Source organism: Myotis myotis, unplaced genomic scaffold (genome assembly GCF_014108235.1).
Source record: "Myotis myotis isolate mMyoMyo1 unplaced genomic scaffold, mMyoMyo1.p scaffold_m19_p_5, whole genome shotgun sequence".
Lineage (NCBI taxonomy): Eukaryota > Metazoa > Chordata > Mammalia > Chiroptera > Vespertilionidae > Myotis > Myotis myotis.
The window spans coordinates 15,764,461-15,778,884 of record NW_023416357.1 but is presented as its reverse complement, the minus strand read 5'-3'; the positions used below and the strand labels follow the sequence as shown (position 1 = coordinate 15,778,884).

General features: G+C 45.6%; 1 protein-coding gene across 2 annotated transcripts in view; it reads left to right on the top strand.

Moving 5' to 3' along the window:
- ANKH (ANKH inorganic pyrophosphate transport regulator) overlaps window positions 1-14,424 on the top strand; it is a 116,529-nt gene that overhangs the window by 77,707 nt on the left and 24,398 nt on the right. For both annotated transcript variants that reach the window (XM_036310222.1, XM_036310223.1), the window contains exons 3-7: window positions 132-250; window positions 3,147-3,230; window positions 8,543-8,713; window positions 11,223-11,357; window positions 13,529-13,621. In XM_036310222.1, coding sequence (XP_036166115.1) covers window positions 132-250; window positions 3,147-3,230; window positions 8,543-8,713; window positions 11,223-11,357; window positions 13,529-13,621 — 602 coding nt within the window. The remainder of the gene's footprint in view (window positions 1-131; window positions 251-3,146; window positions 3,231-8,542; window positions 8,714-11,222; window positions 11,358-13,528; window positions 13,622-14,424) is intronic.

Here is a 14,424-nt window from a genome sequence, read left to right as displayed (position 1 = left end):
ATGGTTTTCTTCTTTTTGCTCATCTAAATTTTCTAATTAAAAAAACGTATTACATTTAAAATAGTTTTTAAACTGTTGAGAGAAAAAGCATATAAAGATACCGTTTTCTAAATATCGCTGTGTGTTTGCAGCTTACAGTGACCTAGGCTACTACATCATCAATAAACTGCACCATGTGGACGAGTCCGTGGGGAGCAAAACGAGAAGGGCCTTCCTCTATCTTGCTGCCTTCCCTTTCATGGATGCGATGGTGAGTAGGGAAGATGGCTGGCTTGCGTTAACTATGGTAAAATATACAGAACATAAAATTTAGCATTTTAACCATTTTTATGTGTATAGTTCAGTACATTCACACTGTTGTGAATCTTCAGAACTCTTTTCATCTTGTAAAACTGAAACTCTGTCCCCACTAAACTCCTCATGCCCCCTCCCCAGCCCCTGGCAACCACCCTTATACTTTCTCTCTCTATGAATTTGACTCCTCTAGGGACCTCATATAAGTGGAGTCATACAGTATTTGTCTTTTAGTGAGCACTTTACTCCACTTCATATAATGTCTTCAGGATTCATCATGTTGTAGCATGTGTCAAAATGTCCTTTCCAAGCTGAATAATATTCCATTATATGTATACTTCACATTTTGTGTATTAATTCATCAGTGGACATTTGGTTACCTCCACCTTCTGGCTATTGTGAATAATACTGCTATGAATGGGTGTCCAAATATCTCTTCCAGTCCCTGCTTTAGTTCTTTTGGGTATACACCTAGAAGTGGAGTTGCTGGATCATATAGTAATTCTCTTGTTAATTTTTTGAGGAGTCATTACACTGATTTCCATAGTGGCTGCACAATTTTATATCCAGTAATCAGAAGGGTTCCAATTGACCATTGAGGGAACCAGTCCATCTTGTCAGTGTATTTTATGAGAATTGTCTGTACTTGCTGTAAATTGTGGCAGGCAGCAAGAGAGCCCATTTGAAAATTTTGATTGAAATGTGAGTTCTATTCTAATATATTCAGGATATGAGGGATCAGGATAGCTTTCTGATAAATGTACCACTTGTGTGGTATGAATACCTAAAGCTTTTTAGAATAAGAATCTCTTTAATATACTGGTAGGATTTCATTCCTTTAAACACCAGCTTTACCACATTAGTTAAGGGCAGCTCACTTCCACAGATTAAATTCTTTGTCAGGATTCTGAAGAGTTCTCATGCAATGTTTTTCTTCTATCCATGTGCGTTATAGACATAAAGGAGACTTAGCAAAAAAAAAAAAAATATGTATCTATATGCCAGTCATATCCAATGCTGAAAAGTAAGCCCTTTCTTTGGGCTTCATTTTAAATTACCCTTGGAAGGAGACTTAAAAATATGATGACCAGTACAGTTTTTACCATCCCTACCTCAGGTTTTATTTACATCAGACAACTGAGGTAAGTAGATATCTGTATTAAGGTGAGGCAACAGCCCCAAATCCATGGAAGATGAAGCAAAGTAAAATATATATGTGGCCCATCTTCTCAAATGTTACCAAAAGTCTTAGTTTGCCTACAGTTAGATCAATAACAGCTTTCTACAAGTTTGCAGGGTAGCCTTAACTATTAAACCCTTAGGTTTGATGCGAAGGTTCTGATTTTCAATTGCTATGACTTCACTTTAGTGGGAGAATTTAGCCATCAGAACATGGATTATCTAGATTTTCTTTTTTCTGTTTTTAATCATCAGGTTGACACATAACCAGAAAAAAAAGAGAAAAGCTAATGGGTTGGGACCCATAGAACCAGGTTCCCCCAGGTGTCCCTGATGGCTGACCGTGACCCCACCGCGCTTTCAGATCAGTCAGAGCTGAATGAAGGGACAGCCTCGCATCCCAGACAGAGTCCAGGATATTGCTCTGTGCCTGCCCACCATCTGCATGGGACTCTGTAAACACAGACAATCACAGTCACACAGTGAATTCAGGAAACGGGACTATTAGTAAAAGTGAATCGCAAACTCTTAGTTGCCCTGTATTCCACTTTCCTTCAGCTGTATTCATTTCATTTGCCACGGTAGAGTTTCTAACACTTAGTATAACACCAAAATATTATTAGTACCTTTTTCTTCCATGTTTCATCTATCAATTCCCCAAAAGACTCGAAAGGTAAGAGATTTCTAATAAAAAACAAAATAATGAACATGTAGAAAGAGCAGGTCATCCCCCTCAACACACACACACACACACACACACACACACACACACACCCCTACAGCATGGCCCTGATATGTTGGTTGGAGAGATAATATTTGAAAACCACAAAGCTTATCATCCAGATGGCTTTTGGTCAACAAAGATAGCCCCGACGCTCTTTGCAAATGTTATCTACAGTTTGCATTTCTTTTCACATTTGGCACCTTGGAACCCATAGCTGAGGAAGGAAGTAGATGTGGCAGCTGCTATGTAAAGTCTTGGCACAGAGTCATTTAGCTCCGATGAGATGTCGTTTCTGTGTCAGGCCAAATCGGCCTTTCCAGGTTAGAAAGATGATCCTTAAACTGATCCTATCATGAACTTCAAACCTGCAGTCCCCTGCACTTTTCATTGTCTACTCCCCTTAAAGGACCTTCCTCTTCCTTCCCTCAAAGGCACAAAGTGGTAGATCAGATCCCGCCCAAACTTGAAGAGAAGGAAATAGTGGGACCTTAATTAGTCAGTGAGAACCAGTAATGACGGTGGTAACTCAGAACCAAGTTGAGCCCTCTTTATGATGGGCTGCTGCTCTCTGATTCCTTCTTTGAAAAAGAGAGAGAGAGAGAAAGAGAGAGAGAGAGAGAGAGAGAGAGAGAGAGAGAGAGAGAGGTTCCTTCATTCTTGGTGTTTGCCCAGCTCTCCCACCAGCATGTTACCCTAACCAGTACACTAGTCTGCATACAGTTGGTACGAGATAAATGCTGTGCAGTCACTGATTCCTCCTAAAAATCTAACAGGGATGTAGCCCCCAGGCCCAGTTATAGACATTTTACCAACCAAATATTTACCAGCCTGCACTACAGAGGTTTAAGGGGTATAAAACCTATTCCAGGAATGCCCAGTACATCACAACAACCAGAAATAATATAATCCCAAAGGTGTACCTCATGCCAAATTCTTTTTCTTCTGGCAGGCATGGACCCATGCCGGCATTCTCCTAAAACACAAATACAGCTTCCTGGTGGGATGTGCCTCAATCTCAGATGTCATAGCTCAGGTAAGTGTGGTCTAGGGTCAGTCAGCGTTCTCAGAACTGGCTGATGCCTCCTGTCCACTCATTCACTCTGCGGTACATCAAACGTAAATGTTTGTGAATCCAATGAGAAAAGCAGTCTCCTGTTTTACAAGTCTGTATAATCTCACTAGAATGAGAGTTTTAGGAAGTTAATTTAGTATCAGAGGTTCTGACCTTGACTTTTAAAGAGTTTGCGTGTGGAATGACTGGGTCATAGCTGGGACCTCTTGGGTTGGCCATAGGGTCACTGTGCACTTGGCTGCATGGCCCCTCGGCCGTCCCTGTGGCTAACAACACATGGCCTATTGCTCAGTTTTAGAGAGAGCATTTAGGAATTATTCTTAAATGTTGTTGCTAATGGCCTGGACAGTGTGGCTCAGTGATTGAGCATCGACCTATGAACCAGGCGGTCAGAGTTCGATTCCAGTTAGGGCATGTGCCCAGTTTGCAGGCTCATTCCCCAGTGGGGGGTGTGCAGGAGGCAGCTGGTCAATGATTCTCTCTCATCATTGATGTTTCTATCTCTCTCTTCCTCACCCTTCTTCTGGAAAAAAAATGTTGTTGCTCATGTTGCCCCGCAGGGCTGCCATCCGCACGTCATTTCCCACATTTAAAAGAACCAGGAAGTCAGAGGCTGCCGGAGAAGAAGCCTCCCTTGCACTTTGTGCCGAGTCCAGTTCCCTGGGGTCTGGCACCAGACCTGGTTTTCCATTCTCCATTCTTCCTTCTTCTACCAGGGATACCACATGAAAGATGTTGGCAGAAACTTAGATTCTATTCCTATAATCTAAAAATTAGACTTAGTTCAACATTCAGGGATTTAGGAGGAGGATTTTTCCATGGAGGGGGAGGCTGGACTGATTTCTAAGCTCCCTTCCCAGTTCTCCATTCCATTCCATGAACATTTCTGTACTTACCTTCCTGGTTTTCCCCTATTTTCCATGCTAGTCCTTTAGCCATCTTTTTGGAATAATCTACTGTTAAACTGCTAGCCCAGCCCTAAAGACCAAGAGTTAAATTTCCAGATTCATTGCATTTACTCCATGGATCACAATTGAAAGCAATTTAAATTCATTCCTGCTCACACTGTGTGTGCATGCCTGCACACGCATGTCACACACTTGTGCATGAACCTACAGCCATGTTCGTTCTCAGTATTAAACCTGGTCCTGGCCCTCGCCTGTTGGGAGAGCTCCCAAATTCAGAATAAACGTGTCTGGTTAGTAGGAGCCATGGAAGCTGGATTCAGCTGGCACCTGGGTTCGGTCTATTCCTGGCGAAGTAGTTATTTTAAGCCTTGTAGTTTGAGTTCCTAACACAATATGGTTGGGGTAGTAAATTTAATTTTTGTTCTTAAATCTTATACCCCCACCCCCACCCCACCCTCAGCTTCATTTCTCTTATTACCTGAAAGCATTTGTTAATTATTGAATTTGGAAATGAGTAAGTAGTTTCTAGGAAAAGTCCTTTGAAATACTACCTTGGCATAGATGGCAAGTAATCGCCAATAATAAAAATGAAAATAGTTGATAATGCTTTGGACTGCAGTGGCAATTCCCATTATTTACAAATTTTACTAAGCTAATTGGTTTCACACTGTTGCACAAAAAGGCTCTTGGTTTGATTCAAATGTGCAGTGCTTTTCTGTGCCGCTATTATTGTAACAGTCATATGTTCCAATGATATTGCCAAGGGATTTATGAAAAACGTTGCTGTGTTTGTCTCCTTTCATGATCACCTGCATGTTCTTAGCTTGCTCAGTATCAAAATGAGAATTCTCTTGAGGCTTTTGGACCTTCCTGGGACCTTCAGTCCTTCAATCTTTCTGCTGTCATCAGCCCTTGCCTTCAGAAGTCATCTAGACCCCAAGGATCTGGTCAAGCACCTGGGAACCAACCTAGAGCATCCCTCTTCATCACCAGGTCTTTTCAGTTTTCATCCTAGACCAGTGGTCGGCAAACTGCAGCTCGCAAGCCACATGTGGCTCTTTGGCCCCTTGAGTGTGCTCTTCCTAAGCCTTAGGAGTACCTTAATTAAGTTAATAACAATGTACCTACCTATATAGTTTAAATTTAATAAATTTGGCTCTCAAAAGAAATTTCATTCGTTGTACTGTTGATATTTGGCTCTGTTGACTAATGAGTTTGCCGACCACTGTTAGACTTTTTTAAAAAATATATCTTTATTGATTTCAGAAAGGAAAGGAGAGGGAGAGAGAGATAGAAACATCAATGATGAGAAAGAATCATTGATAGGCTGCCTCCTGCACGCCTCCTACTAGGGATCAAACCCGAAACCTGGGCATGTGCCCTTGACTGGAATCGAACCCAGGACCCTTCAGTCTTCAGGCCAATGCTCTATCCACTGAGCAAGACTGGCTAGGGCTAGACTTTTTTTAAAAATCTTCCCTCTTCTTCCCATCTCTGCTGTGCTCACCCTGGTCTGAGGGACCCCCTGTCATCTGCACTACCTGAGATGCCTCCTAACTCATGAGCCTTCCCCTTTCTGCCCTGGATGTCCATCCTTCCCCCTCAGCCACAGTGATCTATTCCCAAGGAAATTTCTGTCCCCTCACAACTGCCCTAAAGCCTGCTTTAAAATTGCTTCCTGGTGTTCATGAGATAAAAGCCAGAGTCCGTGGCCTGCACGTGCTGAAGACCCACAGCCCGGCTTCCTCTCTGTGGGCCTGTCCTCCTGCCCCCTGCTCTCTGCACTCCAGCGGCAGGTCCTCCTTTTGGGGCCTCGTGAGGCCCAGCCTCTCCCACTGGGGTGTTTGTGGATCCCTCTGCCCAGAAGGAAATGTTCTGCCCCAGTTCTCTTGCCTCCCTCTGGCTCCTCTCCCCTCCCCCGCTACTTCTGCTGAGGTTGTAGGTCTCAGACATACTCCACCTGGGGTGCCCTTCCTCCCCCCACAGCCTGGCTCCCCAGCCATCGCCCTCTTTCCCTCAAGCCCTGTCGCAGTTTGTCATCATCGCTCACTGGTATCACTGATCCCCATTTCTACCTCCTCCCCTAGACTGTCAGCTCCAAGACTACAGAGCCCGGGATGTGTGATTTATCACTGACTCCCCGGCACTTGGTACGGGGCCAGCACATAACAGGCTCTCACCGGGAAAATCCTCACCATTGACACAGTAGGTTTCCCTCAGAAAATAACCCGACATTCTTCGATGGCTATATGAGATTCAAACTCGTAATTCTAGATGGAAATGCCAAGGCTCAGGGCTATTTAAATTGATAAGTGATATCATCCACCATGAAGATGTAAGGGCTATGGTAAGTGTTGGACCACGTGGCACCACGTCCTTAAAAAGACAGGAGAGTGACAAAACCTTCACCCTGACCTCCGGAGCTTTACCGGCCGAATGCACCCTCCTGCCCCTTTGTCTCGCTCTTGCTCCCTGTGCTTGGACCATTTTCTTGTTATCTCCACACTTATCGCTTTGCCCATGGCTCCCTTTTCCTTCAAGTCCAGATCCTCCTCCTTGATCCTGCGTGGCCATCCTGATGGCCCCGGGAGCCTTCCTGGACTTGGCAGACGAGGCGTTGGCCTTCACCTATTCATTTTTCATACAAGTTTTAAATCTCTAAATATGGCCCAGCTGGTGTGGCTCAGTAGTTGAGCATTGACCCATGAACCGAAAGGTCACTGGTTCGATTCTGGTCAGGCACATGCTTAGGTTGCAGACTTGATCCCCAGTAGGGGTCGTGCAGGAGGCAGCCTATGGATTATGTTCCTCTCTCATCGAAGTTTCTATCTCTCACTTCCTCTCTCTCTAACAATCAATAAAAACATATATACTTTTTAAAATCTCTAAATATAATAATCTCAGCTTACACGGTAGGTTTGCATGTGTCCCATGTTACACTTGCTGTGGACACACTAGTCTGCATTGCATGGTGGGGAGACTTAGAGACCGCTCATTCATTAAAGAAGTTTATGGGCATCTTGGTCCACTGCACAAAAGTCTCAATCTTCTGATCCAGACACAGCGGGTTCTTCACGAGGCTTCCCTGCAGTTCTTAGTTAACACGACAGTTGTTCCACTGGGAAGCAGTGGTCATGGCGACAGCCATGGGCATCTCTGCTATGTCCTTGAAGCATGAGCGTGACTGTGAGTATTGCTCCAGCTGGTGACCTCTCCCTGTGCTGCGTGCGGGCAGCCTGGTGTGTCCATGGGGCCCCACAGCACCCCTGTCCTGCATTCCCTGAGGACATCTGTGCTGGGGTCTGTCTCATTTACTGGGTTTGAAATGACTACCTGCGTACAAGCAAATCAATCACCTCTATAGCTAATACTTTTATGTCGTTCAGAGGAGTTTCTTGGACCACCCTGCTTTTCTGTGGGCACGATGGCAGTGGATGTACCCATCAGTGAGTCTTGCTCAGTCTCCAGCTTCGTTTCTAACTTTCTGTCGTCGCTGATTTCTTGAGACTGCAGTGATCAGGAGAAGCCTCCTTTGGTCAGCGTCACTCAGTGGGGCTGTATTTTTCATGCCTGCCGGTTGGTGGATATTTGCCTATTGATGTAACTCAGGGTTATCTCCCCTCGCCCATTGCCCTACTTCTGCGCCCAGTACGCCTCAGTGGTCTTCGGAATGTGTGGGCCCCAGACTCTGGACAGAGGCTGGGCTGCTTCTCTGATTTCTGCAGGACAGGGAGGGTAAATAGAGTATTACATTTGCTTTAGAGACTTAGTTATTATTTATAACCCTCTTGACTACTTTTTTGACCTATTCCATTTTTATAAGTTGATATTTTTAATTTAGCTTGTTTTATAATAACTGGTATTGGTACTTTTGAAGCATTTTTAGTGAATTCCATCTTATAAACACTAATGTCTACTCTTCTGTGTACTATTGTCATTGATCACCTCTGTGTGTGTGTGTGTGTGTGTGTGTGTGTGTGTGTGTGTGTGTGTAAGGTAACTTAGGGCCTCAGGTATCTAGCCTCAAGAGGGTAAAGCTCTACTGTATCTTTGGGGTTCTGGGAAGCCAACATTTCTAGATATTATTTAGCAATAACCTTAACCATATGTGCAGTTGCCTTAAAAGAATCTTGGTGGTGAATATAACAAAATGATGAGGTGCTCACCCTGTGAATCCCAAATGTCTGACCATGAATTCTGTGAGAGCAGTTTTAAGCCAGAGCCAAATTTCTGGTCTCTTTCTCATCAACAGGGAGGTTTCCCCTCAGAAATCTGTTTCCTTTGGGTGCAAGAAATTGGGCTGTGCCTCTGTTGACTGGTTCTGACTCCTCTCCTCTAACTCACTCTCGTCTACCCATCTCGCAGGTCGTTTTTGTAGCCATCTTGCTTCACAGCCACCTGGAGTGCCGGGAGCCCCTGCTCATCCCCATCCTCTCCTTGTACATGGGCGCCCTTGTGCGCTGCGCCACCCTGTGCCTGGGCTACTACCGGAACATCCACGACATCATCCCCGACCACAGTGGGCCGGAGCTGGGGGTACGTCCTTAGAACTCGTGGCAGCCTGTCTGTGCATCTGAGTGGGATGAAATTTTACCCCGACCCTCTATGAGATGAGAAGTCAGTACACTGAGCACACTCACTGAGATGTCAAGTGCCGGGGAGTGTCCACAGGGACAGACAGCTGGAGAATTCATGAGCTCTGGAGGTGGAAGGGATCTTAGAGGTCGCTGTCCCTCTCCGTATCTCTGTATGAAACTGGGGCTCGGTGACTCAAGTCAGGCTGAGGAGTGCATACAGCATTGATGGTTTTTCTTACTCTTTTGTCAACAGTAAATTATTCGACAGTCATCGAAGCCCCCATGGTCCCTTTGAACTACATTTGATCATTTTTAATTTACACCAGGGATCCAGGAGTTGTTCCTACACTCTGTGTTGGCCAAACACAGTCGCTCATTCAGGTACCTTGTGTGGAGTGAGAAGAGCATTTAGACACCATAGGGGTACACAGAAATTTTTAAAAGATGTTCTCCACTGTCAAGCAGCTGTATGTCCCTATTTGGCAGATAAGACCAGTTCAGACATGAACCCAAGACAGTGCATAGATGCAGTGAGAACACTGCAGTGAGAGCCACTGATGCTGAGAGGAGGAAGCAGGTGATGTGGCCGACACGCCTCCCTGATGGAGGCAGAGCTTGGCCTGGGCCTTGAAATTTGAGTAAGATACAAGCAAGTTATAATCTTATACAAATGACCAAAGCTTCCTTTCCATCAGAGGTGTACACAGGGCCTGATTTATACGTATGCTGATCTCCTACCCTTAGGTACTAGACATCATTTGGATTTATTTCCATCTGGCTATAAGGCAGATGTGCGTGATTAAATGTAGCCCTGAATAAATCACCACACTCCACCCCTGACCCCACCTTTGACCACATGTTACTTTCATCATGTCAGAACATTAATTGTATTGCCCACTTACCTCAATCCCAGGTCAGGCCACCAATAAAACCGGAACTAGTTATTTCGGTCCCAAGGACAACCGCATCTAATTGACCTTAATGATGGCACTCCATCTAAAACAGGCAGCCAGCAGCAAAGGAAAACACATTAAAGTGGCTGAAATGGTCCCATCATGTGACTTTTACCCTCATGAAGAACCAAAACCCATGTTATCTAGTGAAAGCTGGGCTGAAGATAGCACACATCTTTGCTGTGGCAGTCTCGACAAAATTCTCAGATTTTCGTTACCATGCTTTTATTTTACTTATGCTTCCAAACCTTTACATGAATTCTGTTAGAGCTTTTTTTTTTTTCCCAGAGAGGAAAGAGAGAGAGAGAGAAAGAGAGAGAGAGAGAGAAACATCAATGATGAGAGAGAATGAATCATTGATTGGCTGCCTCCTGCACGCCCCCTACTGGGGATGAAGCCTGCAACCCAGGCTTGTGCCCTGACCGGGAATCAAACTGTGACCTCCTTGTTCATAGACTGACACTCAACCACTGAGCCACGCTGGTTGGGCCCATTAAAATAAGAACCTCTGTAGGAGATGTACATAGTGCCCAAATAACCAGGCATATTTGTGAGCTGATTTCATTTTTTTTTTTAATTATAAAAATTTTTTACTTTTAAAAGTTACCTCTTCAAGGGTGGGGGGCAGGTGGAAGAGGGTAAAGGGGAGGTAAATGTTGCTGGAGGGAGACTAGACTGGATGGTGAGCACACAATGCAGTGTGCAGGTGATGCACTGCAGGATTGTACACATGAAACCTATATACTTTTATTGACTAATGTAACGCCAATAAATTCAATTTTTACAAAAGAAGAAGAAGAAAGACTTACCTCTTACTGACATGGCTTCCAGCCAGTCAGCTTGATGATTTAAACAAAAACTAATTTCCAACTTGTTTCTCGGGCCATGGAGTTGGTTTCTGCCTGGGTTAGAGTTGCCCTGTTTGGAAAATAGTGGTTTGGATCGCTCAAGGCTAAATGTGTGTTTTGATTTCACAGTAGCGTGCCAACTGTCTGAGTTCATTTCATTTTCACTGTACATTTTATTTTAATTCAACTTGGCTAGTCTACAGAGGTTTTTCCTTATATTGTTTTTTAAGTTTAGTGAATTGACTTGGGATTGACATCAAAAAAGAAAGGCTTTGGCTCCTAATTGTTCTTCCTGTTCCACTTCTAGCATTTAGTGAACTTTTGCCTCCCTTACTTTTTTTTTTCTTTTATTTATTTTTCCCCCAAGGCCATTTATTCCCTCTGTGCCCTGTTCCACCTCCACCCACCCCTTCCACCTCTGCAATCTCCACACTGTTGTCCATGTCCATGAGTTCTTTCTCTTTTTTTTTCTATTTTTCTCAATCCCTCCATGCCCGCCCCCCGAACACCACCACCCCCAGAGCTATCTGCCTGCTCTCTATCTATGAGTCTGTTTCTATTTTGCTTGGTAGTTCAGTGTGTTCATTAAATTCCACATATGAGTGAAATCATACGGCTCTTGTCTCTCTCTGACTGGCTGATGTCCTGCCTCCATTTCTTGATGCAGGGAGATGCAACAATCAGAAAGATGCTGAGCTTCTGGTGGCCGTTGGCGCTCATCTTGGCTACACAGAGAATCAGTAGACCTATTGTCAACCTCTTTGTTTCCCGGGACCTTGGCGGCAGTTCTGCGGCTACAGAGGTAGGGCAGTTTCTGGGGGTGTGGGCACTCGTCACTTTTGTAATGAGTAGTTGGGGGGGGGGGTTACAGATTTGTTTCCAGTGCATCCTGAGAGCTCAAATAATTCTGTGATATTACATTATATGACACATTCCCACTAGGAAGCCATGAGGAGCTCATTCGGAGACTTATAATCATGTAATTCCATATCTTCGTGAGTCTGAAAGAAAACATCTCATTCATCCTTCTCAATGACCGTTTGAGGAAACTGAGGCAAGGACACATGGTTAACGACACAAAACTAGCAAGAAGCTGGGCCAGTATTAGAATCCAAGTTGTCTGGCTCTTGCCCAGTGACCTCTCCATTTTCCCATGGAGTCCGCATGATGCCTCTCCGCTGTCCTTGCAGAGGACAAGGGAGCAGGCCATCGGCTGCAGAAGGGAAAATACCCAAAGGTTCGGGGCCTTTGCTTCTATTTGGACTCACCTGCTATCACCTGTTTTTTCTCTGCCCTCCTTGCACGTACCACCCAATCCATCGTGGCTTTATGTGCTCTTTGGCCGCCTGCCCTCCTCCAAATGAGGAGCTCACTCACAACTCAAGAAATTTACCTGGAAACTGGCAGCTACACTCCAAAGAAAGAGTTGAATGACTTTTTCCATCTTCCAAGGATGGTATGAACAAATAAAATGACTTCATTAGTTTCCGCCGCCGCCGCTGCCTCTGGAGAACCAAGCCTGTCTCTGGAACGGCCGACCCTTCAGGAAGGCCAGTGGCTGCTCCTCGGGCCTCCTGTTTACACTGCGCCCTGACAGCGCTGTCAGCGTGTCTCCAGCCTGGGGTCTCCTGCCAGTTTCCATGTGCTGGGAAGCCGCTCCTGGCAGCTTGGAAAGGGGAGCACATAAATCACAAGCAGAACCCTTTCTCTCGCCTCAGTTTGTTCTGAATTTTGTGTATTGAGTCATATCATCTTGGGTGGCTTCTGACACACAGCAGCTGTGTTACTTAAATACAGCAGTCTAGGTTGCCCAGTAAAGAGAAGGTGACCCCATCACCTGTGTGCTAGAATTCCATCCTCCCCTTGCAATAAATAAGGCAACTAATTTATTTATTAGAGCCCTTTTTCAATTGACCTCCGTGGCATAGAGGCACGGCCCATGGGGTACAGAATAGACATCTATTTATCATCTACTTATGCACATTTCGTTGGCTCCCCATAACCCCGTGGGATGGATGTTGTTATTCTCCTGGTTCTGCTGGAGGAGCGGGAAGGGAGGCCTGGCAGGTGAGCACACAGCTGGCAGGTGAGGAAGTGGAGGTTTGAATCCAGGCCCTCCTAATTCCGCGCTCGTGTTTCTTGCACGGTACCAGCCCCCACCGCAGTTGCTTCAGCCTGCTGGGGACGCCCCTCGTGTTTCTGGCGTGGCTGTTATGTCAATTAAAATTGAGGAAGCCTGCACTCCTCCTTTGCTAGCCAGCTAGAGGGTCGGACTCTGCCACGGTGTAGGGTTAGATGCTTTGTTTTCATTTCCTTCCTTGTCGTTCACAGAAGGAAAGAAACCCACTTTCATGGAAGAACATGTTTGACTTCCTGTAAGCAATAGTTACTTAGTTTTCTTAAATTAAAACTAAACACCAGGCTATGCTGCCCGCACAATTGGAAGGGAGTTGAGTCAGAAGGAGAGAATACGTAAAGCCATCAACCAACACGTGCCATCAGTCTCCCTGAAGGACCGGATGGAGGCGGAGAGTGGATCCTGAGCGAAGGCCACCCAGAGAGCAGCGAGGGCTCAGATCACAATTGGAGATTCAAGAATTGGGCTGGACTAGAGGGTTTGGTTTGGCTCTCTGGGGAGAGCAAAGACTTTGGAGTCTGGACTTGAGTTGAACTGGCTTCTCGAGCCAGCAATCTGGACTTGGACCTGTTTCTTGTTGGACTCGTGTAAAACAAGACCCATACTCCTGGTCCCAGGTGCTCTCCCGGGGCCAGCTCGTGCCACCCCCAGGGACACAGTGGAGCACCTGCCCCTCCCAGGCCACCCTGGGGTAGGCCGATGCCTGTCACCCAGTGTGGAGTGACTTGTCAGCGGTGGCCACACCGAGGCAGCTTGCTTTGCCGCATGCAGACGGCCGCTACTGGAGATGCTCTCCGCCAATGCCCAACGCTAACTGCTGGCTCTTCCTCTTGCAGGCAGTGGCGATTTTGACAGCCACATATCCCGTGGGTCACATGCCATATGGCTGGTTGACGGAAATCCGTGCTGTCTACCCTGCTTTTGACAAGGTGAGAACCTGTGCGGCGTGGCGTCTGAAACACGCTCTGTATTTGATAGACAGGCATCTCTGGCGAGGAGCACTTCGATGTTGGCCAATCTCTCCTCCCTTGGGAAGGCTAATGTGATATTGGGGATGACGAAGGTAATTGTGGAATATTTCCCTCAGAAAATAACAGAGGTAAACTCAAGCTTACTTTGATGCTGAGCCTATAATCCCGCTCCAAAATGATGGTCACGTTTGGGTTAATCTACTGAGAAATTATGTGTTTGCAAAAGGGAAAATATACTCTCAAAAAAAATTAATACTTTGGATTTTGTTTCTGTGGGGGGTTTTTGTTGGTTTTTTTTGTTTGTTTTGTTAAACTAACACTAACTTCGTAGCAGTTGTGAAGGTCCAGACAGGAAGTGTGTGCTTGAGCTCAGAAGTTTACGGAAGTCTTCGGTGTGCGGGGTCCATGCACGCTGGAGTGGTCTCTGCGGTGGGAGTGGGTCCTCGGGGGTCTGGATGCAGCAGCTTGTTGCAGCTGAAAGCTGTTGACAGCAGCTCTGTCCCCTGCTGCTGCTGACACAGCCCAGGGAGCACATAACCCTCTGGTCATGTGGCCTTTGGCTGGGTCAGGAACATCCTGGAAATGTCTGTGTCATCAGGCTTAATTAATTGAACCTAAAACTAGTAGCCTTTTATCCTAAAACAAATGTCCCAAAAAACAGACCCCAAAAAAGATAGTGTGCAACGTTTTAAAATAAAAAACGGGGAAGAAGCACCCAACTGCTCCCAGTACTCTTAATAGCAACTATTTGGCCTTGAGTT